At 43.7% G+C, this 27,955-nt stretch overlaps 1 protein-coding gene across 1 annotated transcript; it reads right to left on the reverse strand.

The window, feature by feature from the left end:
• Positions 1–564: 564 nt before the first annotated feature.
• Positions 565–27,692, reverse strand: ttll12 (tubulin tyrosine ligase-like family, member 12). Its single transcript, XM_070853817.1, has 14 exons — positions 27,520–27,692; positions 26,778–26,944; positions 23,881–24,079; positions 22,969–23,128; positions 20,246–20,379; positions 20,024–20,100; positions 16,903–17,019; positions 13,807–14,001; positions 10,068–10,179; positions 7,828–7,979; positions 7,250–7,331; positions 6,527–6,595; positions 6,232–6,370; positions 565–757 (listed from the first exon to the last, which is right to left on the reverse strand). Exons 1-14 carry the CDS (start codon positions 27,658–27,660, stop codon positions 606–608), a joined length of 1,896 nt encoding a protein of 631 aa, XP_070709918.1. The 5' UTR covers positions 27,661–27,692; the 3' UTR covers positions 565–605.
• Positions 27,693–27,955: the final 263 nt, after the last annotated feature.

Here is a 27,955-nt window from a genome sequence, read left to right on the forward strand (position 1 = left end):
CTTCAGCAGAGATGAATGACTCCGTTCAGTCTGGCATTCTGGCCAAAATGAAGATACCACACCCCCACAACCCCCCACACCCTCCCCACCCTGTCTTGATTGGAGTCAAAGGGCTCTCTGTCACCTTCCCTCTCTTCAGAACCAAGGACCTGGATTTTGCTTTAGGATTTTGCTCCATTAGCCTATGTGGGGAATCTTTAGTCTTGATATGGAGTGTGCCCACACTCACCTGCAGATGCAGCTGCTGCACAGATCAAACTGTTTCTAGTGTCCATTGTCAAACACAAGTTTAAGCAGTAATGTTTTTTATTGTGTCTTGCTTGTACAATAGTTTGGTTTTAACCACTGAGTTCATAACACCGCCAGTTCTGAAATCAACATTGTAATCATTTCATTGAAATGAAAATTTGTAACTGGCTTTATGGTGAACTGAGCTCCAGAAGCTGCTCGTTTTTCTAAGCTCTTAGATGGTAAAATGAGAGAATTGCAAATGAACACATGAACCAGTTATCAGGGACAAGGAAAGGGACAAAAAAAAGTAAGTGGATGTCTCTTTGTTTAAAAAAAAAAAAGAAACAGAAGTGCTCCAGTGCTGTTAGGTTGGCTCATACGATCTGTGTGACTGGACAATCATCTGGCTGATCCAGGAACAGCGTCTGGAACATGTCATTGTAGAAGGAGGGGTGGTAGAGGCAGGCCCGGGCGCAGTCCGGGCTGAAGTTGAACTCCAGGATCTGGGGCTGCATGACCCGCTCACCTGACCCAGGAGCAGAATATACATACATTAGTCCAACAAATGATAAAGAAGATCCTACAGAACAGGAATAAATGTTCCCACACAAAGACATCCACATGTGGAAGTATATTTTGGTGTCCATGCACATTTTTTTTGAGTCTCACTAGTGAATTTGTCCACAACATACTGTAACCTTTCCAGGTGAACTTAATGTGACCTTCTCTAAACCTTTGAATGCACATGTCCAACTGTTCAGTGTCTCAGTACTTTCTGCACCAGCTGCTGTTCTCTAACAAGAAGCTTAACAGCAACATTCACCACAGGTTTGATCCATGAATCCACCAATACATTTCCTGCTTCAGTTAGAATTGGTATTTAAACAGTCCTCCTCATCCTGCTGTTCACATTCTGACATCATGAGACCAAGACGACACCTAACAGTTGATCAGCAGCACCTCAACACTGGAGGCTTCAAACAGGAAGTCCTCAGACGGAGGTGTTCACTGAGCTTAGAGGGTCACAGAGTGTCATCAGGAGGTTGGAACAGTGATACAGAGACTGGAAGAGTCACAGAAAGGAGAGGAGTGGACGTCCTTTGGCCACATCCCAATTTATTGAGACATTATTATAAATATATTATATATATATTATTTAGACGTTAGATTTTCTTTCAATAAATTGTTTAAGATGAATAAAACTACCATTGCATGCTTCTACTTAAATGCCCTACTTTCATGATATAATATCACTGTAGCATTCACTTTTTACATTTTCCATAAATGTCACCTGAAAGCTGAATATCCCTAACTTTTTGTGAGTAGTGTATATACCTCCGAACAGTATAATTGGATTACAATAATGTTGCAAAGATGAATTGACTGTTGGGACACCCAGTATGACAGGTACAGTGCTGCGCTCACTTGACATGAAACGTTACACAAATAGCTGCGTAAGGACATGAGAAATGCTGCAGCGCTTTATTAATATTATTTTGATCACGATGTGACAACCGTGGTACGATGATGTTTGCTATTGATGGTACACGCGTTTGATTAAAGACAATAAAACAAGTTTTAGAGTCTGTAATCCAGATGAGTTGAGGGAGTTTAACAGCTTTGGGGAAGAAGCTGTTTTTCACCCCTGTCATGTGTCTCCTGCCTGAGGGGTGGGGTGTGCTGAGACATCGGGGCCCAAGTAAATGACTTAGTTGTCTCGGAGTTCACTTAATGACCCTCTGCAGCGTCTTCTGCTCTCTCCTGGAGCACCAAGCGTTTACCATAAATGCACAAGTGTGTTGCAGTTTACTGTGCGGTCGTAAAGTTGAGTGGGTGCTCACACAGACGTGGGGTCGTGCATGCAGAATCAACCATCCTTTCCTGACACATGCAGCTTTACAAATACTCCTCCACAGAGAGACGAAGCTAAGCCGCCGGCTACAGCACATGGCTTTCCTTTGTGGCCTCTGACCCCCACACACACACACAATGTGGTTCTCCCACCACTTGTAGCCCTCCATATCACATTCCTTTGCCTATCATCCCCCCACACATCCCCTCACACACACTCTCTCCCCATTGTTTGATAGCTAGTCAGTAGATTGTTTGTGGGTTTTATAATTTCATCCGACTTTTTAATCAAAATTTTTGGGCCACCAGTTAATTGAGTCCTAAGTCTAGAAACTTGTTGTGAAACAGAATCAATAAAGTTGTTAAAGCTGCTCGACTTCAAGATGGCGGCAATAACAGAAATGAGGATTTACATGATGTGATGTGCGTATCTTAATTAAAACGCCGACTGCTGAAAGTGCCACATGCTCTGGAATTTCAAAATGAAACAGTTGTTAATGACATAAAACAGCGTGATGGGTAAATGTGGGAGAATTCTTTCTCACCAGTCTCTGACCTTGTCCTTGTACAACTATCTACAGTGTTTTGTCTTCTCTGTCTGTCTATGCAACTGTGCACATCACAATAAAAAGCCCCGTACTCTCTGCAGACTGCTGTGCACTCTGTCTGACTGTCTGACCTTCGTTGCAAAGAATAACCCTCAGAAAGAAGTTTTTCAAAACAGTGTGAATCACTGCGACCACGAAAGGTTATTCAGCATGCACATACACTACTCACTAAAAGTTAGGGCTATTCAGCTTTCAGGTGAAATTTCAGGATGAACCTAAAATGCATTCTAACCTTTCCAGGTGAACTTAATGTGACCTTCTCTAAACCTTTGAATGCACATGTCCAACTGTTCAGTGTCTCAGTACTTTCTGCACCAGCTGCTGTTCTCTAACAAGAAGCTTAACAGCAACATTCACAACAGGTTTGATCCATGAATCCACCAATACATTTCCTGCTTCAGTTAGAATTGGTATTTAAACAGTCCTCCTCATCCTGCTGTTCACATTCTGACATCATGAGACCAAGACGACACCTAACAGTTGATCAGCAGCACCTCAACACTGGAGGCTTCAAACAGGAAGTCCTCAGACGGAGGTGTTCACTGAGCTTAGAGGGTCACAGAGTGTCATCAGGAGGTTGGAACAGTGATACAGAGACTGGAAGAGTCACAGAAAGGAGAGGAGTGGACGTCCTTTGGCCACGTCCCAATTTATTGAGACACTGAAAATGTTTTGTTGTGGTATACCTACCACTGTTGGTAGATTTTCTTTCAATAAATAGTTTAAGATGAATAAAATGACCATTGCATGCTTCTACTTAAATGCCCTACTTTCATGATATAATATCACTGTAGCATTCACTTTTTACATTTTCCATATATTTCACCTGAAAGTCGAATATCCCTAACTTTTTGTGAGTAGTGTATGTTGGTTGATTGGTCCAGTATTGTTAGGGACAAGTCACAGACAGACAGACAGACAGAAGACGCGACCAAACATATGACCCCCCCCCTCCAGTCTTCCAGCTGACAAAGATGATAAGAACAAAAGAAGCGAGCTCTGTTTTGATCATTACCTCTCAAGAGTCAAAGCATTTTTTATCATGTGTACAGTGCAGAAACGGGTTTCCCTGTAAAATGAAAATCTTACTTTGCCATCCACACTGAATGCCAAAGAGTTTAAAAGAGTAAAAAAGAGAGGATAAAATATAAAATATAAACTACTATTGCTACATAAATATATTTACAAAATGTGCAATTTCATTAACATAAAGCAAAGTGAATGTGCAGATTAGAGGTAGTTGGGTGTTGTTGACTCCTATCGGCTGTTAAGGAGCCTGATGGCAGAGGGAAAGAAGGAGCTTCTGAGTCTGGACGTCCTGCATTTCAGACTCCTGTACCTCCGGCCTGAGGGGAGGAGAGTGAACAGTTTGTGTTGGGGGTGGGTGGGGTCCTTGATGATGGAGGCAGCCCTCCGGTGGACTCTGCGTCTGTAGATGGTCTGCAGAGAGGGCAGGGGGGGTCCTGGTGATCTTGGACGCGGTCTTCACCACTCTCTGCAGGCGTTGGTGGTGGTGGTGCTGCTGTACCACACGGTGATGCAGCCGGTTAAGATGGACTCAACAACGCAGCTGTAGAAGATGGTGAGGATTTTTGACGACATGCCAAACCTCCTCAGCCTCCTCAGGAAGTACAGCCACTGCTGGGCCTTCTTCACCAGCTGTGTGGTGTTCAGTGACCAGGTGAGGTCCTCGTTGATGTGGACCCCCAGGTATTTGAAGGTGCTCACCCTCTCCACTTCCTGACCACGGACGAGCAGTGGCTGATGAGGGCTCCTCTCCTTCCTCGTGTCCACTATCATCTCCTTCGTCTTGTCCGTGTTGAGGGTGAGGTTGTTGTCCTCACACCATGTCACCAGAGTGTCCACCTCCCTCCTGTAGGATGCTTCGTCTCCACCGGTGATGTGTCCTATCACAGCGGTGTCGTCCGCAAACTTCAGGATGGTGTTGTCCTTGTGGGAGGCAACACAGTCGTTGGTGAACAGGGTGTAGAGGATGGGGCTGAGGACACACCCCTGAGGTGTGCGGACGTTGGTGATGATGCTGGCTGAAGTCCTGTTTCCTATCCTGACAGATTGGGGCCTGCCAGAAGCCAGTCACAGAGGGGGGGGGGTGCAGTCCGAGTGAGAACAGCTTGTGGGTGATGAACGCCGAGCTGTAGTCGATAAAGAGCATCCTGATGTAGGAGTCTCTATTCTCCAGGTGTGAGAGGGAGGTGTGCAGGACTGCAGTAATAGCGTCTGAAGTGGACCTGTTGGGCCGGTAGGCGTACTGTAGGGGGTCTAGTGTGTCCGGTATGCAGCTCTGAATGTGGGTCAGCACCACTCTCTCAAAGCACTTCATAATGATTGGAGTGAGTGCTACTGGCCTGTAGTCATTCAGGCAGGTGGGCGGGCTCCTTTTGGGGAGGGGGACGATGGTGGTGGTCTTGAAGCAGGAGGGGACAGTTCTCTGGCTGAGGGAGAGGTTGAACATGGAGGTGAGAACGTCAGTCGGCTCGTTGGCACATGCTCTGAGGGCTCGTCCAGGAATGTTGTCTGGCCCTGCAGCTTTGCGGTGGTGCTGGTGGTACTGGAGCTGCTCCTGTAGTCCGTGATGTGCTGCAGGCCCTGCCACATGCGCCTGGAGTCAGCAGAGGAATAGAAGCCATCCAGCTTCTCTCTGTACTGCCTCTTGGCAGCTGTGATGGTCCTGTCTCAGTCCGTACTTTTCAGCTTTGCACTCGGTCTCGTTGCCAGATGTGAAGGCAGCAGAGCGAGCACGTAGCATGTGACGCACCTGACTGTTTATCCAGGGTTTCTGGTTGGGAAACTTCTTGACTTGTATGGTGGGTACGATGTTATCCACACAAGTGCTGATGTACCCAGTCACATAGTCGGCATACTCCTGTGTGCTGACAGAAGAGTCCTCCAGAGTGGCTGCAGCTTTGAAGACATCCCAGTCTGTAGTGGCAAAACAGTCCTGCAATCTGTCCCTAGTCTTCAAACACTCCGCAAAGAGATTCCCATCCATCCATTTAAAGTGGTGGGGGGACTATTGCCGGTGACAAAAAGTGTCTTCCCACCCCACCAGAAGAACAGAGGAAGAGATATGTGATAGTAAATGGACTCTATCTGTGTAGCCACTAACATATATATTATATATATGTAATATACACTACTCACAAAAAGTTAGGGATATTTGACTTTCAGGTTAAATATATGGAAAATGTAAAAAGTGAATGCTACAGTGATATTATATCATGAAAGTAGGGCATTTAAGTAGAAGCATGAAATGGTGATTTTATTCATCTTAAACAATGTATTTGAAGAAAATCTAACAACAGTGGTGGGTCAATTGTTAGGTGTCGTCTTGGTCTCATGATGTCAGAATGTGAACAGCAGGATGAGGAGGACTGTTTAAATACCAATTCTAACTGAAGCAGGAAATGTATTGGTGGATTCATGGATCAAACCTGTTGTGAATGTTGCTGTTAAGTTAAATCACGGCGTTTGAAACAGTCTGGGCTGAGGCTCAAAGCACGACAGCGGAACGAACGCTCACCGTTCTGCCCGGTCCTCCACTTCAGCATGAAGTCCACAGCGTAGATCGCCCGGGAAGACGGGTAGGCACATATACCGTATGGAGCCGGCCGAGATGCAGCTGCTTGGAAGAGCTCCCTGAAAGCTTTAAACAACTCTGCCTGTGAGTCGGGGGGGGGGGGAGGAAGGAGAGGAAACAAAAAGATGGCTTAGAAGACCTTTGAAACAAAAGGGTCAAAAGGGTTAAGATCCTTAATTCAAGGATTAATCCTGGAAAAGTTCCTGCAGTTGAAAAGAGCTAAAAGGTTTATTCTTACTTCCACCTCCTTCCATGGATACAGTGGGTACTGCTCCTCAAACATGGGGATGAACTCATCGTAGTGCACCTACGGACGGAGAGACAGTGATTCAGCTTCTTATTACTTATTGGACCAGACTTGGAACAAGTGCGCCTTTGTGAATGATCCTGATCCAAGCCTTCTTTGTCTACCCATACCCTAATTCTAATGTTTTCCCAAATTATTCTTGTGTATGTTTGCTTTTATTTGGTAGCTGGCAGTTCAGAGAGACCGTTACATGCTCAATGTGTGAACGGATTGGTGTTAAAGTTGAAACAGAAGAAAAACATATACACTACTCACAAAAAGTTAGGGATATTCAGCTTTCAGGTGACATTTATGGAAAATGTAAAAAGTGAATGCTACAGTGATATTATATCATGAAAGAAGGGCACTTCTTGCTCTGGCCAAATATAGCGAACAGATCCTAACACAGACAGATGACAAGTTAAACTAAATAATAATAATAATAATGGAATTATCGTAGTTTTAGATGTTCTTCCATATGTTATCATGTATGATACAGAATGAACACTATGAGCTAATTATCTAAATGATTCTGTCCCGAGAGTTTGGATCCACACAAGTGTATAACAGTGACCACGTTGAGCGCTTCCCACGCTTTTCCACTCAGTCAGCCAGTTTCACAAAAAGGCAGCAGTAAGAAGAGAAAAGTGGCAAATCAAACAGAAAAAAATTTACCTGCTTAAGGTCCACGCCTTCTGCGTAGTTCATGACGGTGAAGTGCTTTTGATAATCATCAAAATGGTCCAACGAGAAAGGCCTAGATAGAAGAAACATACATTAGGTCCAGGCACCAGCGATCAGTCCGTCAATCGTTATTTATATAGCACTTAATTCATAACTGTGTTATTTCAAGATGCTTTCCATAAAGAGCAGGTCTAGACCAAACTCTTCCATCAAGAGTTCTCATTAAGAGAATTAACAAAAAGCTCATTTTCTATTTAGAGATGAATGCTTTATTATCTAAACCATATAAAACAGTTAATGAAACTCTGCAACGCCTTTGAGCATCATGTGTAAACTCTTATATCTGATTAGTAAATGACCTTTGCACAAAACATGATGCAAAAGCTACAGAAGTCCAGATACAACCTCATTTTTCTCATTTCATTTACTTACTCCCCCCCTCCACCCCAACATCAGCCCCCACAATTTATGACTGATGGTTTGAATAGTCAAATCAATACTTTAAGTTCTTACTTTTTCTCCATGATAGCTAAACATGCGCGTGTGAACGAGCAGACATTGTGTTTTACCTATTAGCAAAGCGCAGCCAGAAGACGTTGTAGGCGTACAGACGCAGAGGCTGCACGGAGCGCAGCATGAGCATGTAGCGGATGTCGAACTTCACCATTCCCACCCCCTCTCTTCTGAACAGCACTGGGTCTTCAAGGTACTTACACGCCACCTGGAGAGTGAGGACACAAAAGTAGTTAGTCAGACTTAACGAAATAATGAGACATCTGTCTGAATCAAAGCTGCAATCGAAGAGGAGTTAAAGAGGAAAACATTTTCATGAAAATCCCCAAACAGAGGAAATTATTTATTTGGACCAAAAATAACACATAACACAAATAATCAGAGAACGATGCTGTATGTGTATTTTGGAAGAAGATCTTCAAAACATCCTTCATACACTACTCACAAAGAGTTAGGGATATTCAGCTTTCAGGTGAAATATATGGAAAATGTAAAAAGTGAATGCTACAGTGATATTATATCATGAAAGTAGGGCATTTAAGTAGAAGCATGCAATGGTCATTTCTTCATTTTAAACAATGTATTTGAAGAAAATCTACCAACAGTGGTAGGTATACCACAACAAAACATTTTCAGTGTCTCAATAAATTGGGATGTGGCCAAAGGACGTCCACTCCTCTCCTTTCTGTGACTCTTCCAGTCTCTGTATCACTGTTCCAACCTCCTGATGACACTCTGTGACCCTCTAAGCTCAGTGAACACCTCCGTCTGAGGACTTCCTGTTTGAAGCCTCCAGTGTTGAGGTGCTGCTGATCAACTGTTAGGTGTCGTCTTGGTCTCATGATGTCAGAATGTGAACAGCAGGATGAGGAGGACTGTTTAAATACCAATTCTAACTGAAGCAGGAAATGTATTGGTGGATTCATGGATCAAACCTGTTGTGAATGTTGCTGTTAAGCTTCTTGTTAGAGAACAGCAGCTGGTGCAGAAAGTACTGAGACACTGAACAGTTGGACATGTGCATTCAAAGGTTTAGAGAAGGTCACATTAAGTTCACCTGGAAAGGTTAGAATGCATTTTAGGTTCATCCTGAGATTTCACCTGAAAGCTGAACATCCCTAACTTTTAGTGAGTAGTGTATGTACCTAAATGTTATGTTAACTAGTCATATAGATAATTGTGTAACCTATTGGTCTATCATGTTAACCTGTTGTGCGACCTGAGTGTTTGAACAGTGAGCTCTTTGTTCAAAACAGAATTAAAGCATGTAAAACCAAATCACTGTGTAACATGTACCCAGTTAGAGCACTTGTTAACACTTCCACTGTGTGGTGCGATGCACAAATGAGGGGAGTACTGACAGGCTGTCAGAAACACGGGGAAGGGAGGCCTGAGCAGGCCGGGGATGGAGACTGGCACCATCGAATCAAAGGATGCTCTCTGTATGGTGAATGTATGAGGCCTTGTGGCTGACAGGATAATTACAGGGGAGCTGTCAAGTAAAGCTGAATCCCCCCCCACTGCCCAGAACTGTTCTTGAGGCTTACAAGTGCCGTGAGGAGGTAATAGACGTGGATCTGTCAGAGCGCAGGCAGCACAGGTGTCTGCTGGCCGAACAGTATCAGCGTGATCTATGCGCACGTCCACAGGTTGAACAATAAGTGGAGGGTTCTTGTGGCCGCTGGTTAAACCGGGAAGACCAAGGATGTGAAGTCAGTCTGATTCTGGAACTTCTTCCTTCCCCGCAGGTTTTCTTTATGTGCATTTTTCTTGACTCCAAGATCTTTTAAGAAGCATTCTCTATGTAGTGTTGATACAGAGCCCAGACTTTTTCCTGGCACACTTCAGAGGGTTGTTGTGGAAAATCTCTGTCCTATCTGTTCTATTTGTAATAGAAGAACAAAGTGTGTACACATGTAACTTATGAGCACAGTAGGAGGTGACTGCATTACAGAATGCAGATACCACTTGTTGATTTCAGCACTTCCACAAAAATAAATGAAACAGTGTGAAGAGTGAGTACTATATTGAGTACCAGACTGCCTCAGACTGATTTACATTAAGCTGTGTGAACATTGGACTACTTTGCATTAAACTGACACACACACACACACACCATTAGATCATAGGATGGTTTCTGTATGGCTGTCTAAGATGTTACATACAGGAATCCACGCTTTTTGTATACACTGAGTAAGGAGGTGTTGGCTTAGTGACCTTAACGCCTAAAAGGAAAAGATGCAGTTTAATGTGTACATGGTCGTGGGCGAGTTCGTTCCATGTTGTCTCCTCATACCTTTGGTGAACTCTCTCTTTGTCTGATTATGCAGTTCAGGCTGTCGCTAATGTGTGTGTCTAGTCCACGGGCCAAGTTCCAGGGCTTACAGATCCAGTGGTTATCCTCTCCCCTGAAAACAAACACCGAGACGTCTAACATCAAACTCCAGGGACCACAGTATACAGGTGCTGGTCATATAATTAGAATATCATGAAAAAGTTGATTTATTTCAGTAATTCCATTCAAAAAGTGAAATTTGTATATTATATTCATTCATTACACACAGACTGATATATTTCAAGTGTTTATTTCTTTTAATTTTGATGATTATAACTGACAACTAATGAAAAACCCAAATTCAGTATCTCAGAAAATTAGAATATTGTGGAAAGGTTCAATATTGAAGACACCTGGTGCCACACTCTAATCAGCTAATTAACTCAAAACACCTGCAAAGGCCTTTAAATGGTCTCTCAGTCTAATTCTGTAGGCTACACAATCATGGGGAAGACTGCTGACCTGACAGTTGTCCAAAAGACGACCATTGACACCTTGCACAAGGAGGGCAAGACACAAAAGGTCATTGCTAAAGAGGCTGGCTGTTCACAGAGCTCTGTGTCCAAGCACATTAATAGAGAGGCGAAGGGAAGGAAAAGATGTGGTAGAAAAAAGCGTACAAGCAATAGGGATAACCGCACCCTGGAGAGGATTGTGAAACAAAACCCATTCAAAAATGTGGGGGAGATTCACAAAGAGTGGACTGCAGCTGGAGTCAGAGCTTCAAGAACCACCACGCACAGACGTATGCAAGACATGGGTTTCAGCTGTCGCATTCCTTGTGTCAAGCCACTCTTGAACAAGAGACAGCGTCACAAGCGTCTCGCCTGGGCTAAAGACAAAAAGGACTGGACTGCTGCTGAGTGGTCCAAAGTTATGTTCTCTGATGAAAGTACATTTTGCATGTCCTTTGGAAATCAAGGTCCCAGAGTCTGGAGGAAGAGAGGAGAGGCACAGAATCCACGTTGCTTGAAGTCGAGTGTAAAGTTTCCACAGTCAGTGATGGTTTGGGGTGCCATGTCATCTGCTGGTGTTGGTCCACTGTGTTTTCTTAGGTCCAAGGTCAACGCAGCCGTCTACCAGGAAGTTTTTGAGCACTTCATGCTTCCTGCTGCTGACCAACTTTATGGAGATGCAGATTTCATTTTCCAACAGGACTTGGCACCTGCACACAGTGCCAAAGCTACCAGTACCTGGTTTAAGGACCAGTTCTTAATTGGCCAGCAAACTCGCCTGACCTTAATCCCATAGAAAATCTATGGGGTATTGTGAAGAGGAAAATGCGATACACCAGACCCAACAATGCAGAAGAGCTGAAGGCCACTATCAGAGCAACCTGGGCTCTCACAACACCTGAGCAGTGCCAAAGACTGATCGACTCCATGCCACGCCGCATTGCTGCAGTAATTCAGGCCAAAGGAGCCCCAACTAAGTATTGAGTGCTGTACATGCTCATACTTTTCATGTTCATACCTTCCAGTTGGCCAACATTTCTAGAAATCTTTTTTTTGTATCAGTCTTAAGTAATATTCTAATTTTCTGAGATACTAAATTTGGGTTTTTCATTAGTTGTCAGTTATAATCATCAAAATTAAAAGAAATAAACACTTGAAATATATCAGTCTGTGTGTAATGAATGAATATAATATACAAATTTCACTTTTTGAATGGAATTACTGAAATAAATCAACTTTTTCATGATATTCTAATTATATGACCAGCACCTGTATAACAGTTTCAATAGTACTATTCAATATGATATTCTGTGAAAGGCACTGTTAGGAGATAGAAAATGTGCAGGCACGCTTATGTTAATACATTTTTATGTTAGTACATTTATGCTTTATTATCATGAAGTTTTAGCCTGATGCAGGACTGTGTGATAGTTGCTGTGACCTTTACACAGACCAAAGAGATGTGTGTTGGTGTAGGATGTATCAGACTGTGCTTGCATTCTTGAGATAAAGAAGAGTTGGAGAAGGCCTTGAACAGTGAGAAGTCAGCGTACCTGCGTTTCCCACCAACCTCCCCTGCAAGGAGGAGAGGGAGCAGGGTGCGGCGGAGGACTGCTGAGAGGAGGAACTTTGCTTTTACATCAAAGTTTTGGCTATCGTGCCAAGTCCTGTTTTCAACAACATGGACCACAAGGGAAAAGTGTTTTTCCTGAACTGTTTGTGACACAGGGCGCCCTGACCTCACTGGAGTGGAGATGATGATGCATGGATGGTTCTGCCTTCAGCTCAGAAACCATTTCTGCAAATGGAGTTGGGGATTTGGTCAGGATTAAAGGGGTCCTCAGTGCTGAGACATACAGGCAGGTACTTATCCATCATGCAGTACCATCAGGAAGTCTGACTGGCCCCAGATTTATTCTGCAGCAGGACAGCGCCCCCAAACATGCAGCCAATTGTAGGGGAAAGATCCATCCTCTCCTACACAATCATATTTGACTTGATTTTACCCTGCCACTGTCAATCATCTGTTTATGATTTCCTCTTCGAGTGTATAAAGTTCTGGTGGACGTGTACTCTTCGCCTCTGCAGCAGTTGACTGTATGGTTTCAACCCTTTGTACGAAGCCTGAAGCTTCACTGCATTAAAACACTAATTCTTTCTCGTCATGTTTCTTTATTCATCCTAGATTTTCCTCCACACCAACGTCATCGGGAACTATCTTCAGTGTAAAGAAGAACAAGGAAGTGATGGTGTGGCCCCCCCCCCCCACAGAGCCCTGATCTCACAGGAGGATCTGGGGCAGCCTGCATCAAGAGGAGATCTGTGGTTCAAGATGACTGGAACAACCTTCCTGCTGAGTTCCCTCAAAAACTGTGTGCAAGTGGCCCTGAAGAACTGATGCTGTTGGTGGTCACACCAAATACTGATTTGATCTAGATTTTTCTTCTGTTTGCTCACTTTGCATTTTTTTTTAAATTGACAAAAATAAATAATTTAATTTCATACTTTACAGCATTTCTTCACACCTGCCTAAAGCGTTTGCGCGGGACTGTATGTCGACATTCGTACATCGACCGTCAAACAGCTAAAAAAGTCAGACAGCGATTTAATTTAATCACCGTTACAGGGCTTACATAATATTACATTACATTACGGGGGTTGATTCTGACGTATGAAAGGTGTGTGTGTGTGTGTGTGTGTGTGTGGGGGGGGGGTTGATGATCCTCTAAAGAATACTGAGAAGTCGTGACTTTAATAACCGCTGGGACGTACTGGATGAGCTAATGGGATCTCTTTGTGAATTAACGCACGTATCACACTGTATTAAACAACCGGCAGAAAATGCAACCACCTGTGCACAACCTGTGAAAGGCAATACTTCAGTTTCTGCAGCCCATGTGGAGATCACCTCCTCTCAAACTATGACAAGGCAGCTTCTTGCCAAGTCTTCAGTGAAAGATACAGACAGCTGCAGAAGGCCAGGGTGCGGCGGAGGACTGCTGAGAGGAGGAACTTTGCTTTTACATGTCGCATATATGCTTGAAAGACACTGAGACTGCTCAGTGCAGATGCAGATCTTTGCCTGTACTCCTTGCTTGTTGCAAGTAAAACTTTGAACTGAGATCTCTGTCTCTGAGAGTTTATCTTGTGTGTTGGGAAATTAATGGTACGAACTAACAGCGAAAATACAGTTCTTGTCTTATAGAAATAATTTCCTGACAGGCACTAAAAAAAAAAAAACCCACCTTTGTTGTCTCTGTTGATAATGCTTGATGAACTGTGGCAGCTCTGTCTGGAGGTTGAAGGTCTCTGGTAGCCAATCGGGCGCCGGGCCGCCTTTCACTCTGCGGGCCACGGCAGCCAGGCAGTCCTTCACCGTGATGATGCTCTCGCAGGGGAACTGGTTAACCATCACATGAGGTCGCTCCTCGCTCAGCTTCCTGTCAACGAAGAGGTCATTTCTTACAGGGAGGTCCGTTTGGAGCTAGGACTGTATCACAAAGTCAAAAGTTAGGATCTTTTTTACGGAGGTGTGGACTTGAAATTGAGTCAGACAACTTTGAGCCAATGACATGTGACTTCATTTGGACTTGAGGCTTAAATTAAGAGCAAAGCAGGGGAACTTCAGTCCATGTCCACATTAAGCCGTCCAGTTTAAAAAAAAAAAAAAAAGTCACTTCTGTGTGAAAACAATTAGCATTTCCAGCTAGCTTTTGTAGAGCCACAATAAAAACACCTGACAGCAACATAAAAACAACTGAGTCTCGTCATCCTCACATCACATCCAACGGTAGAGTAGTAGAGCAGACGGCCTAGCTGACTTATGGTCACAACTTCATCCGGCAAAATACGGGTTGATGACATGCAGCGCTGTGCAATAGTTACAATCAAGGTGTGAAGAAATGCAGTAAAGTAAGAACGCTTTCAAAAATGTGAAATGTGATTGTTTATTTTTTATCGATTTACAAAATGCAAAGTGAGCGAGCAGGAGAAAAAAAATCTAAATCAAATCAATATTTGGTGTGACCACCCTTTGCCTTCAAAACACTAGCACAGAGTCAGGGCCTTTGTGGGACCACAGTCAGGTGTGAAACAGAAACAGCTGCAGGAGGCTTAAAACTGGGTGAGGAGCAGCTAATCTCAGCTACAAGGTGGATCTACTGCATCAGCAAGGTCTCTCCCAGATAAAGATTCCAAAGCAGACTGACGTTTCAAGATGTTCAAGCTCTTTCGAAGAAGCACAAAGAAACGGCAGCGTTGAGGACCGTAGACGCAGCAGTCGGCCAAGGTCGGCAGCAGATGAAATGACACCTCATACTTACTTCCCTAATCTATATGCCATAATGTCTTATTATTCTTCATTATTATCATCGCTGTCTTACACAGCGATGTGGTAAACAGGAGGTCTCGGCGCTGTTGTGTTCCCGGCAAGGCCACTTGCGATATGAACGTCTGTTGTGATAGTTAGATGTAGGGGAGCGAAGTTTTGGCTATCGTGCCAAGTCCTGTTTTCAACAACATGGACCACAAGGGAAAAGTGTTTTTCCTGAACTGTTTGTGACACAGGGCGCCCTGACCTCACTGGAGTGGAGATGATGATGCATGGATGGTTCTGCCTTCAGCTCAGAAACCATTTCTGCAAATGGAGTTGGGGATTTGGTCAGGATTAAAGGGGTCCTCAGTGCTGAGACATACAGGCAGGTACTTATCCATCATGCAGTACCATCAGGAAGTCTGACTGGCCCCAGATTTATTCTGCAGCAGGACAGCGCCCCCAAACATGCAGCCAATTGTAGGGGAAGGATCCATATTAAATATAAAGACTCTCCTACACAATCATATTTGACTTGATTTTACCCTGCCACTGTCAATAATCTGTTTATGATTTCCTCTTCGAGTGTATTAAGTTCTGGTGGACGTGTACTCTTCGCCGATTCCCTCTGTAGCAGTTGACTGTATGGTTTCGACCCTTTGTACGAAGCCTGAAGCTTCACTGCATTAAAACACTCAGAGAACTAATTCTTTCTCGTCATGTTTCTTTATTCGTTCTAGATTTTCCTCCACACCAACGTCATCGGGAACTATCTTCAGTGTAAAGAAGAACAAGGAGGTGATGGTGTGGCCCCCCCCCCCCCCAGAGCCCTGATCTCACAGGAGGATCTGAGGCAGCCTGCATCAAGAGGAGATCTGTGGTTCAACCTTCCTGCTGAGTTCCCTCAAAAACTGTGTGCAAGTGGACGTGAAGAACTGATGCTGTTGGTGGTCACACCAAATACTGATTTGATCTAGATTTTTCTTCTGTTTGCTCACTTTGCATTTTTTTTAAGTTGACAAAAATAAATAATTAAATTTCATACTTTACAGCATTTCTTCACACCTGCCTAAAGCGTTTGCGCGGGACTGTATGTCGACATTCGTACATCGACCGTCAAACAGCTAAAAAAGTCTTTAAAAAAAAGATTTAATCGCAACTCGTGAGCACCCCATCCTCACCGTTACAGGGCTTACATAACGTAACATTACATTACAGGGTCGATTCTGATGTATGAAAGGTGTTAGGGGAGGAGGGGGGGGTTCAGATGCTGTTTGATGATCCGACAGGCACTTCCTCTAAAGAATACTCAGGAGAAGTCGTGACTTTAATAACCGCTGGGACGTACTGGATGAGCTAATGGGATCTCTTTGTGAATTAACGCACGTATCACACTGTATTAAACAACCGGCAGAAAATGCAACCACCTGTGCACAACCTGGGAAAGGCAATACTTCAGTTTCTGCAGCCCATGTGGAGATCACCTCCTCTCAAACTATGACAAGGCAGCTTCTTGCCAAGTCTTCAGTGAAAGATACAGACAGCTTTTTTTGCTTTGGTTTACACATGGGGTGTTCCCACAGCTCACTTTCACTCCTTATCTGCAGCATTTACTCTGCTGTTTATTGGCACTGCACCTTACAGCCACCTGAGCGGAATGGAATAGTCCCGTTGTGTAAACCTATGATAACATCTTGTTGTGTTTTTTTTTGTCAAGTAGCAATTCAGACTATAACTTGCATTTCATTGTGCGATCTTAGGTTGTAGAACAACAAATATACTTTGTACCTTGTAAAATGATGATTCACAGCGTCCAAACTCTTAACCTACTCATCAGTGTAAACCATTTAGCGTTTATTATGTAAGGAATAACAGACGAGGGGGCGTTTTCACAGCCTGGCTCTGTGATGAACAGTTCAAATGGATCATCTGTGATCATTCTGCTTCATGTTGACCGATCATCCACACATCCAAGCTGAATTCCCACAACATAGCGTGTATAATATGAATGCTGTGTGTGTGCTGCTACCTGTAGTCTTTGATGTGACTGTAGCTCCAGATGACATCAGCCTCCTCCTCTTCCTCCGTCAGCTGGAACCGAGGATGCGTCAGGTTGTTCGTTACTTGCGACATCTGGGAATAAACTCTGAAAGCAAAGCGCAAGAACGCTACGATGATGGAATGGAACATTATTTAATCATGACCTGTAACGTGTAATAATGGAAAACTCCCGACTGTGTAATGCTTCTTTGTCATTTTTGGTGTGAGCACATTGTAGCCACACACACAGCACGATGGATAAGGGACGTTTCATAGAAAACAAAAGTTCAAAAGGTCACAAACAAAGAGCCTCTGTGAACAGAGGCAGCAACTTATATATCCAACCCAGTAGCAGTAGTATAGCATAGAAAGTTAAAGTGACCACCACCATGAGTGCAAACAAATAATAAGCAAAATAAAAATGCACAAAATGTTTTAAGTAACAAAATGTAAGTCACGAGTCAACAGATTCACCCCTCAGATGATTTACCACATAAGGAGGGGCAGGCTTTGTCCTTCGACAGTCCACCATAAATACTCTGCCTCTTTCACTCTGTGTTGTTTATCCCTTCGTGCACGAATACAGAAACGCCAAAGAACTCCTCGCAGCAAACTCTTTATTTGCAGAAGTTTCCACGACCTTAAACAACACTTTTTCTATATACAGTGGTGGTCAAAATTAGAGAATGGTGTTTGTTGTGGCTATACCATGCTACTAGAACAGTGTTTTACAAAATAACCAAGGCACTTCAACAAAAAAAAAAAACCCAGAAAACTTCATTTTGCGGAAAAAACACAATGATCCAAATTAGAGAACAGCAGTGACTGTAGCACGGAGAGACACTTCAGCACATCTGCGTCCACAGGACGTCACTAGTCTCTCACACTGCTCTGGTGTGATGTTGGTCCACTCCTCTTCCACAGGTCGGTGACTGTAGTGGGTGACTGTAGTGGCCAAGGATTTTCCAGAGGTTTTTCTATTGGGTTTAGATCAGGACTCTGGGCTGGCTATTTCATTATTTCAGTGTTTTCAGCTTCGAGGAGCTGCTTTACCCGTTTTGCTGTGTGACAGGGGGGCATTTGTCCTGCATGGAAATTGCGGGCTGATTGGGTGATAAACGCAGGGAAGGAGCAGCGTGCTGTCGAAGATGGTTCTGATAAACATTTGCATTCAGTCTGCCATGTAGCTGTGTGAGAGCTGCAGAAAACATCCATGACACTTCCTCCTCCACCTTTCACTGACTTCTTTACACACTTTGGGTTCAGTCTTTCCCCAGTTTGACGACGAACATGATGTTTCCCATCGGACCCAAATAAATTAAACTTGCTTTCGTCACTGAAGTGAACTCTGGACCAGTTCTCCTCTGTCCACACAACATGCTCCTCAGCAAAGCTTAGTCTAGCCTTTTGATTCTTTCTGCTAATGAGAGGTTTGCTCTCTGCAGAGTGGGCTTTCAGTCCAAATTCTGTTAAATGTCGAGACACTGCATGACGAGACAGATCCTCACCCTGTTCAGAGCTGAACTGCCCATCGAGATCCTCCTCAGTATCCTGTCCTCTCTTGCACTTGTCTTTCGTGGACGACCACAGCCTTCTTGAGGGACTTTAATGAGTTTGTGATGTTGTAAAGATTCAATATTGTAGAAATTACAGATTTGGAACGACCAACTTCTCTTGCTATGGCTGAAGGGGTCGTCCCTTCAGCCTTCATCTGGACAACCTGCTGCCGGAGGGTTTCAGTCGCTTTAGAACGGCTCGCCATCTTGCATAGTCAGTGAAAACTGGAAAGTTAGGCTGCTAGTTAAATAGGGTTTATCAGATCATTAGGGAAATTAGCACCAGGTGCCAGATTAACACCAATGATCTGAAAGTGTTCTCTAATTTTGATCACCACTGTACACTGAGAAAAATAAAAAGAGGTAGATATATAAATGGATCTAAATTGATGGATTCAAATTATTACTCATAATCATGTCTCAGAGAAGAAGTTGGAGAATTTAGGCTGATACACATGTTGTAACACAAAGCCACCTGTGGTTGGATTGTTGTTTCCATATATTTCCACGTACCCTGCTGTGTTTCTGAGAAGAAATCTGAGCTTATGACAATGCTGATAATGTTGCTTAGAAAGTAAGTACACTACTCACAAAAAGTTAGGGATGTTCAGCTTTCAGGTGAAATTTCAGGATGAACCTAAAATGCATTCTAACCTTTCCAGGTGAACTTAATGTGACCTTCTCTAAACCTTTGAATGCACATGTCCAACTGTTCAGTGTCTCAGTACTTTCTGCACCAGCTGCTGTTCTCTAACAACAAGCTTAACAGCAACATTCACCACAGGTTTGATCCATGAATCCACCAATACATTTCCTGCTTCAGTTAGAATTGGTATTTAAACAGTCCTCCTCATCCTGCTGTTCACATTCTGACATCATGAGACCAAGACGACACCTAACAGTTGATCAGCAGCACCTCAACACTGGAGGCTTCAAACAGGAAGTCCTCAGACGGAGGTGTTCACTGAGCTTAGAGGGTCACAGAGTGTCATCAGGAGGTTGGAACAGTGATACAGAGACTGGAAGAGTCACAGAAAGGAGAGGAGTGGACGTCCTTTGGCCACATCCCAATTTATTGAGACACTGAACATGTTTTGTTGTGGTATACCTACCACTGTTGGTAGATTTTCTTTCAATAAATTGTTTAAGATGAATAAAATCACCATTGCATGCTTCTACTTAAATGTCCTACTTTCATGATATAATATCACTGTAGCATTCACTTTTTACATTTTCCATATATTTCACCTGAAAGTCAAATATCCCTAACTTTTTCAGTAGTGTATATAAATATATTGTATCCCATAAGAGAGACCTCATGCTCCCTTCTGCAAGTTAAGGAAGTTCCAACTTTCTCTCTCGGTTCCTTATGCTGTAAAACCAAAGGTCTGCTTTTCCCTGCCCTCCCCTCAGCCAAAGCTCTGACCTCTGAGTCTCGTCATGTGCGCCAGAATGTCATCTGATGACACACAGGCCTCTTCCCTGATGGTAATGATGGTAAAACGACCCGCTTATCTCTTTAGATCTCCGGTGTTGCTGAGATGAGACACTTACTTGAGGATTTTGTGCTCTGGCACGGCGTGGGGTCGGATTTCCACGGGAAGCTGCTCCTTGTTCTCCAATAAAATGGTCTGGAGAAGCAGACACACAGGATTTAATAAATCAGTGAGAACATTTTCACGTGTGGAAATAGCTGAAATCTGTGTTGCTTTGTGAATGAAATCTTTTCGATCAAAATAATCTGGCAGCTCGGGATCGTTAAATCAAAGTCTTCACCTCGTAGTATGAGTTCGGAGGCTCGGCGGTGTCGCTGTTGATGTGTTCTAGATCAGCAGGTATCCACGGTAACAGGCGGCATCGCCTCACCAGGGTGTTTGTCTCCCCGTAGGTATAATCACGGGTTGCTTCATCTGCAGGAAGAAGAAGATGTACAGTTTGCTTTCGGTGTAGTTTTTAACAAATGTCACTCGAACAGGAGGAGATAGTGTGTTTGTTGTGTACTTGTGACATATAATCATGTTTAAAGACATTGATGGTCACATGTAACGTAGTGATCTGTATCCTAAAAGCTGAGGAAGGTGATTGGTTCCAATCTACCTGATTACTGACTAGATTACTTGCCATTAACTAACAATAGAGTTCATGGAGTTTATATGATCAAAGAAGGTTTGTTCAGGTGTTTACCACTGCGGGAAAGTAGAATAACTAGTCAGGTAGTAACACTTGGAGTAGGACGGTACCAGCGGACCCAAATGCTGCTGCTAAGCAATTTTGATTTCTCTTCACTGGCTCCCCATCAAATTGAGAATTCAACTCAATCAAAGATTCTTCTCATCACTTACAGAGCTCTGCACGGTCAGGCTCTTGCCCACATTAGAGACCTGCTGCAGCTCTATTTACCAGCAGGTCTCTATATGTTCTTTTTGGGGTTTGTTGGTCCAATCCAGGAAACTAAAGCAGACGGTGCTGCTGAGAACTCTCTCCCTTTGGACTTGCGAAGACACCTTTAAAAAAAGCAGCTAGCTGACAGCACCATAAGTACAATGACCTGGCAGAACAGATATGCAGTAAAAGACTAGAAGAGCTTTTGGAAGAAGTGCCCTGTCAGAAGGTTTTTCTAAAGCAGCATGTTGCAGGAACATGTACCACAGATCGTATGTACGTCATGCTTGAGTCAGCATTCCATCTTCCTGGCTGCACCTTGTCTAGACAAGGAAAGGTCAAGTCCATATTTAGGATTCCCCCCTCATATACCTGAAACCTGATATTACTTGCTGAATCCTATATACAGTATGTGGAAGCTTTACTCTGTATTCTTCAGTCTCTCATCTTTGCCTGTGATGTTCGACTCCGAGCTCGTAAAACTGCATAAAGCTCTTGAATGCATCTTGGTGTCCTCTCTTCATTAGGAACAACCACAGAAAAGCATCCCTCCACGCCCAAATAACTTTAAAGAGGGGAAAACAATAGGAGGATATCCATTAGTTTTTATCTATAAAGGCTCTAATGACCATTTCACAGCTAGCAATCTTCACTGGAACCGCTTTTTTTGTGACTGACGGCACCATAAATACCTTCCATCCAGATTTAGTCAGAGATAACCATTTTATCAGGAACATACACCGTTTATAAAAAAACACCTTCCATCGCTCCGTCTATACTACCCTCATTGGTCTCATTTAGGACTATGAAAGTCTGATACAACAGGACCCTTAAAACCAAGAGGACCCCCCCCCCCCCCCCCGTCGCCTTTCTCTCTGGATTTATCAGCCTTCGCTGAAGGTTGGGCAGAAACGTTGCCGTCTACAAAAGGACACAGTGTGTGTCATCGTTAATTCAGCAGGAGATGATCTTGGGTGCGGCCGCCCTTCCAGCTAGAGAACCCTTTCCAGACCATCTCCGCCAGGTTTGCAAACCCTTCCAATGAACTTGGATTCGAGATTTGATTGTTAGTCCGCTCGAGGGGGACTTTTGAATTCCTGAAAAAGATGTGGTTGCACTAGAATGTGAATTTAATCACTTATGGAGCCATTTGTAAGCTAACTTTTATTCTTACACATTTCTCTCCGAGTAGAAAGGACAATTAGAGAGTCATGAGTAATCGCACGGTTCATCGTGATTGTTCAGAACATGCAGTTATTTTCTCATTAGTCCTGCACAGTGGACGTGAGGATTCCAAGACGAGGGAGCAGGACGTACAGAGTAGGAGCAAGACTTCGTTTTGAACTTTTCTATATTTTTTTACCGACTAATCATCACTTGCTGTGACCTAAGGTAGCTCAGGTCTTTGTTGGCTGGAAACTTATTTAAGGGTCGTGTGAGGTTAATGATGTGTAAGAACTTCTGTAAGTTTGTGAGATGACACCAACACTGCCCCTCCCTCAGAAAGGAGGCACTTCTTTGAGAATCAAATGGAGAGCTGTGGAGCCCTAAAAGAATTGAAGGCGGTTTCCTTCCCGGGAGCAGCTTAGATTGTACTGTTGTCTGTACACATTAAACTCTCCTTGTATCAAATAATTATTGTTATTAATATTGTTCTTGTCCTGCTTTCCTACTATTGCTTACTTTGTCTATTTATCTTGCCCCTGCCTCTGTGGCTGCTGTAACATGCTAATTTCCTACGATGGGGGATCACTAAAGTCTAATCTTATCTTATCAGTCTCTAGCACCTTTCTACATGACTTTCACTGCTACGACATGGGTGCTTTGAAGGAGTTTTTGATGTGTGTTGGTGGGGGGAGGGGGTCAAGACCTTTTCTGGCCCGTGGTCAGGACACAACACTACTTCATCCTCTTGAGGGTGCTATACAAATAAAGTTACTTACTTACTCTGTGGCACAGAGGAACAAGATACATCAGGCTGCATTGACAATGGGAAAAAATGTACAAAAATGACCAGACTTGTGGTTATCCTGAAATGACTTCCTCCCTGCTCACTATCAGTGTGGTGTGTGTGGTGTGTGGTGTGTGTGTGTGTGTGTGTGTTTGCTTGCTTTCACCTCCTTCCTGCAGGTCCTGCAGAGGCCACAGCACAGAGTAGGCCAACTGGCCCTGAACGTAAAAGAAGGGAGCCAGGCCACAGCTGGGCTGATCGGAGTGCTGCACCTGGGAGCCAAACTCATCCATGATGTACCACACGGGAACCTTCTCCTCTGCAGACTGCACGACCGGAGGAGAGGGAGAGGGGGAGGGAGAGGGACAACGACTGAGAATAATAGCTTTTTTTAATTTAAATTTGAATCTGAAGTTGATTTACAGAGCAGTTTTACATGATGCCATGCTACCAGTTAACCAGGTGCTGAGATTTACCGTATTTACCGGACTATAAGCTGCTACTTTTTTCCCACGCTTTGAACCCTGCGGCTTATACAACTATGCGGCTAATCTATAGATTTTTCTTCGCTAACGTTTCAGTGCACAGGAGGAGGATGAATAAAAACATTAATGACTTTTCTGTTTTGTTCGATCAGCCGTTTTACTGCCGTGTTACAGGCACCGTTTGCAAACCATTAAGGTATGTAACTAAACATTTATAAAATCTTTCTGTGTAAATATCTCATTTCACAACGTATATATCTGCGGCTTATAGTCTGGTGCGGCTAATATATGTAAAAATATTTTTTTCTTTTAAAATTTAGTGGGTGTGGCTTATATTCCGATGCGCTCTATAGTCCGGTAAATACGGTACTCAGTTATTGTCTAATTTATCTGGAATAGTCCTTTAATGTTATCTAGGTGCAGACTTCATGTTTTATTTTTTCATTTCTGTGACGACCGTAGCTCAAACTCCCTGAAGAACTCGGCCTTGCAGGTTCAGTGTGTGGAGAGGACCTCAGCTAACAGGGGCACCGAGAGGACGTCCAGATCAAAGTAATAAGTAGTGAGAGGGTGGAGCAGGTTTTCTAACGTACCCCCTGGGAGAGATGATAAGTCTGGTTGTACTTCCACATGCACTCCATCACCAGCTCCACCGTGTCGGGGTCAGGGGCCTCGCCGTGGAAGTCCAACCCCATGAGAGCGGCCATTCTAGAGAGCAGGCCAGGGATCTGCTCCAGCTGCTGACGGGCATTCTCCACACGGTATGTCCAGGCGTGATCCACCAAGAACACACTGCAGGCAGCGCAGGAGGAAGACAGACAGACGTTCATGTTAAAAGGCTGATTTTGGAAGCTGGGACACTGTTGCCTTTACTCCCCACATCTTTTCTAGATCCTCTTTCAGCCCTTGATGTTTTTTCAAGCTTCTCGCGTTCCTTCTTCCAGATGTTGCTGACTCTCGGGATTACTACTACTATCTATCACGACTTTGGCACAGGAGATCGAGAGGTTCCTATCCACCGTTGGGAAGCGTACCGCGGGATGAGCAAAATCACAAATGCAAGATTCATTCCAGCTTGGATGACGATATGTGGATCCTTCAAGACCAAACATCTAGGCCATGTGGCTCTTTCATCCCTCTGCTGCGGCTCCCTGTGGCTTTGAAAAATAAATAATGACTATTTAATTAAAATGTGTTTTATTTTAGCCCATTAGTTTTTGAAATGTAATTCTAAATTTGAAGATTATGGTGATCTTGTCAATAAAATAATGGCAAAAGGTTTAAATCACCGTCAGTTCCGCCTGTTACTAGACGAGGTGGAAAGCATGTATTCTCATCTCCTGCTGCAGTCCGGTGGCTGTCCAGAGGGGAGGTGCTGAAACGGTTTGCCGCGTGTCTGACGTGGAAGAAGTGAAAACTTTCCGAGCAGCAAAGGGCTCCCCTCTCCAAAGCTGGAACAGCTAGAGTGGCTGGAAAAGCTACACTTCCTGGTAGACATGACGGTGCACCTGGACGCACAGCCCTGCACATGCTGGAGGAGGTTTTGGCATTCGAGCGCAAGTTGACAGTGCTTGGCAGAGATTTACAGAGAGGTACACTGTCTCACTTCCCCTATTTGAGAGAGTTTAAACAAACTCGCAATATGATAAATTCGGAGTATTTGCAGTCTGCAATCATCGCAATGCAAACATTGTTTGGGAGTTCAGAGAGGAAAAATACACATTATTGTTATTATATTATATTATTATACAAGAATAAAAAAATAGACATTGCGTATTTTATTTAAAAGTAACCTTCAACCCAGCGTCTTTTTTTCGGAGTTCAAAATGTTTTTGTTGCATTCAGAAATATAATTTCGTTTTTTCTATAGCAGTTCATTGATTACTTGAAAGCAACACACTATAGTTTGTTTATACATAACATAAAGGTAAAAAACGATATATGCAGTGTTATCTTCATTTTGAATGTCAGAAGGGTTTTGTGGCTCCTGGTGTTTTCCTTTCTGTGGGAAACGGGACCAAATGGCTCTTTGAGCAGTTAAGGTTGATCTAGGCTAACAAAGAAACAATTACTAGCCGAACATCCACAAATGGGAACTACTATCACAACTAGAGGTTGATGATAGAGACAGAGATTCCATTAACACAAGGACAACTGACCTGAGATTGAAGATCATGACTAATGCTAGTGATGTGAATGCAGCACTACAGACTATCCCAACTAGGATCATAACTGAGACAAATCAGTTGATGTGATCCTAGAGAGACTGCAGGACCTACTCCGAGTGATCCAAGTACCAGCCAATAACCTGCCTCTGGTGCAACGTGGAAGGCCGAGGTAAATAGTCACGTGGTCTAATACATTAGCAGGGCTCAAAGAAGAAATGGTAGCAATACCAGCAGAGCCGAGCACCAGCTGCAGAGCAGGACAGCTACAATTACCGCGGGATCCTGCGGGCGAATGGGAACCACGAGGAGGCTGCAAGGAAGTCAGCCGCAGCCAAATACCTACACAGAGTGAGCCAGGTCGTGAAAAGTCAACACCATAACCAAGATCCAGATCCAGACTGGCAAACTGCTCATGGCTAACACAAGCAGACACCGTGTTGATCGACAGACACAACAGAAGAGGGCAGCGACGATGGACGTAAACAATGCCAGGAAGCAGCAACATCAGCAAGAAGGAACAAGAGAAGCTTGAAAAAATACCAAGGGCTGAAAGAGAGGCTAGAAAAGACGCGGGGGAGTCAAGGGTTAAAGTCACAGGGCCAGCTGTGATGGGAGCACTGGGGGCTGTCACCAGATTCCAGGTGCAACATCTGAGATCTTTTTCCTGAAGAGCACAATCATAGGAACAGCTGTACAGAGCCATATCCACTCTGAACCCTCACACGCACCGACACAGACTGATCCCCCAACATTCATGCACTTCCTTCCTACTGCGCAATATATTTCCATGTGGATTTTCTTCTCAGGGAGCAAATGTTATCTCGTTATACATTGCATACTGACAATAAAGGCATTCTATTCTATTTAATTTGGGAATCTAACAGGGAACACTTGAGCTCGTTCGGGCTTATTTTGCCACAACATCAGTCGAGTGTGTTTTAGTCACACGTGGTTTACACATTCATTGAATACTTTCATTTCTACATGGCTCCCATCAATGTACTTAAAAAGGACCGAGGTATATAACAAGAACTGCATTAAAAAAAAAACACTATTGGGTGAAATGTATTTATTTGCCTCTGCATGGGGGTGTAATGATGACATAAAGCTGGGTCGCCCTGTAAATGTGCAATTAATGCTCAAACATACAGTACCAGTCATTTAATTTTATTCTGTCTAGATTATTTTTATTGCCTTTTGCTTTGGATGTCACTCACATGCATGTCTTTGCATGCATGGAAATCCCTCTGAACAGCCTCTGTGTTGGATATAAGTGCTGTCAAAGCCCCCACCCCCCCACCTCGGTCCCCTGGTGCACCCACCTGGTCGGCTCTGAGGCCTGCAGCCCACTCTCCCGGGTCACAATCACTTTATGGCCGATCTCTGCTCCAGGATTGTCCTTCTTCTTCCTCTCCTCATTCTCTTCGCTCTCCTCATCGTCTTCTTGTTGGATCTGCATGATTCCAAAAACTTCCCCAGCATCATAAATCTATTATATATAAAAAAAAAAAAGAAAAAAGAAGAATGAGCCATAACCAGACTCTATATGAGAATTTGTCAATTTAAAATGTGTTAGATTGCCATCTGAATCACACCAGGGAAAGGCTGTGATAAAGTGTTCAGTGTTTTGTTAATTCCACTTGTCAACCAGCCATTTATCAAGTGTCCACAGCAGCAGCTGCATTCACGTGAGTGGACGTGTGAGCCAACTGGTATCAGGGTGGACATTTCACTGAAAAAACATGCTCATTGGTGCCTAAAGTTTATGCCGAATTGACTCTGAAAACATGGACATTTGGTCAAGTTTTTTAACGATGCTCTATCCGATGTGCGTATTTGCCAACAATGAAGGAAAAATTTAAATAGCCGATTTTTTTACGCGAGTTTGGCATAATTCTCTCCCTTGTGACTAAAACTGGACGAATCGGTGAGTGGGCTTAGTAACGTCTTAGATCCAAGCTGAGAAAATACCGACGAGACAAAACACTGAAACTTCATCTTTCCACTTCATCGTAGCCTGTCGTGTGTGATGCCGGCGGCATGTGAGACCGGCCGGTGGCACACCTCGTTGGTGATTTTGTGATGGAGGCTTCTCCAGTAGGTTTGGGGTATTCCTGACGACTGTAAGGCCCCTGAGTGGAGGGCCACGAAGGCTCGGAACTCTTCGTCCTCCTCTCCATTCACAGTTAAAGGACTTGTTGACATGTTTGTGGCGAGATATTGCTCACGTGGAGGCGGACAGATCAAACCCGGAAAGAGTCTGGCCGCTGCGGGCGCATTGCATTGTGGGACGGTTTTAAAGGGCTCCCTCTATTTTCAATTTTTGTAACTGTCCTGTTGTCAGCATGCAAAAATAATAATGAGATTATTGAATGAATAATAATTCATCAGTACCTTTACTCATTAAACTCTGAATACAGGACTTTTACTTGTATTGGAATATTTTTACACTGTGTTATTGTTATTTGTGATGGAAATCTTATCAAAATGAAGTATAGAT

Source organism: Pempheris klunzingeri, chromosome 22, assembly GCF_042242105.1.
Source record: "Pempheris klunzingeri isolate RE-2024b chromosome 22, fPemKlu1.hap1, whole genome shotgun sequence".
Lineage (NCBI taxonomy): Eukaryota > Metazoa > Chordata > Actinopteri > Acropomatiformes > Pempheridae > Pempheris > Pempheris klunzingeri.

What these genes read in the sequence shown, in the direction of transcription:
- ttll12 (XM_070853817.1), bottom strand. Translation starts at nt 27,660, where the DNA reads ATGTCAACAAGTCCTTTAACTGTGAATGGAGAGGAGGACGAAGAGTTC. An exon ending in CTTATCATCTCTCCCAGGGG is followed by an intron (nt 23,129 to 23,880) that starts GTACGTTAGAAA and finishes CCGGTCGTGCAG; the next exon opens with TCTGCAGAGGAGAAGGTTCC. An exon ending in TATCAACAGAGACAACAAAG is followed by an intron (nt 10,180 to 13,806) that starts GTGGGTTTTTTT and finishes GTTTGTTTTCAG; the next exon opens with GGGAGAGGATAACCACTGGA.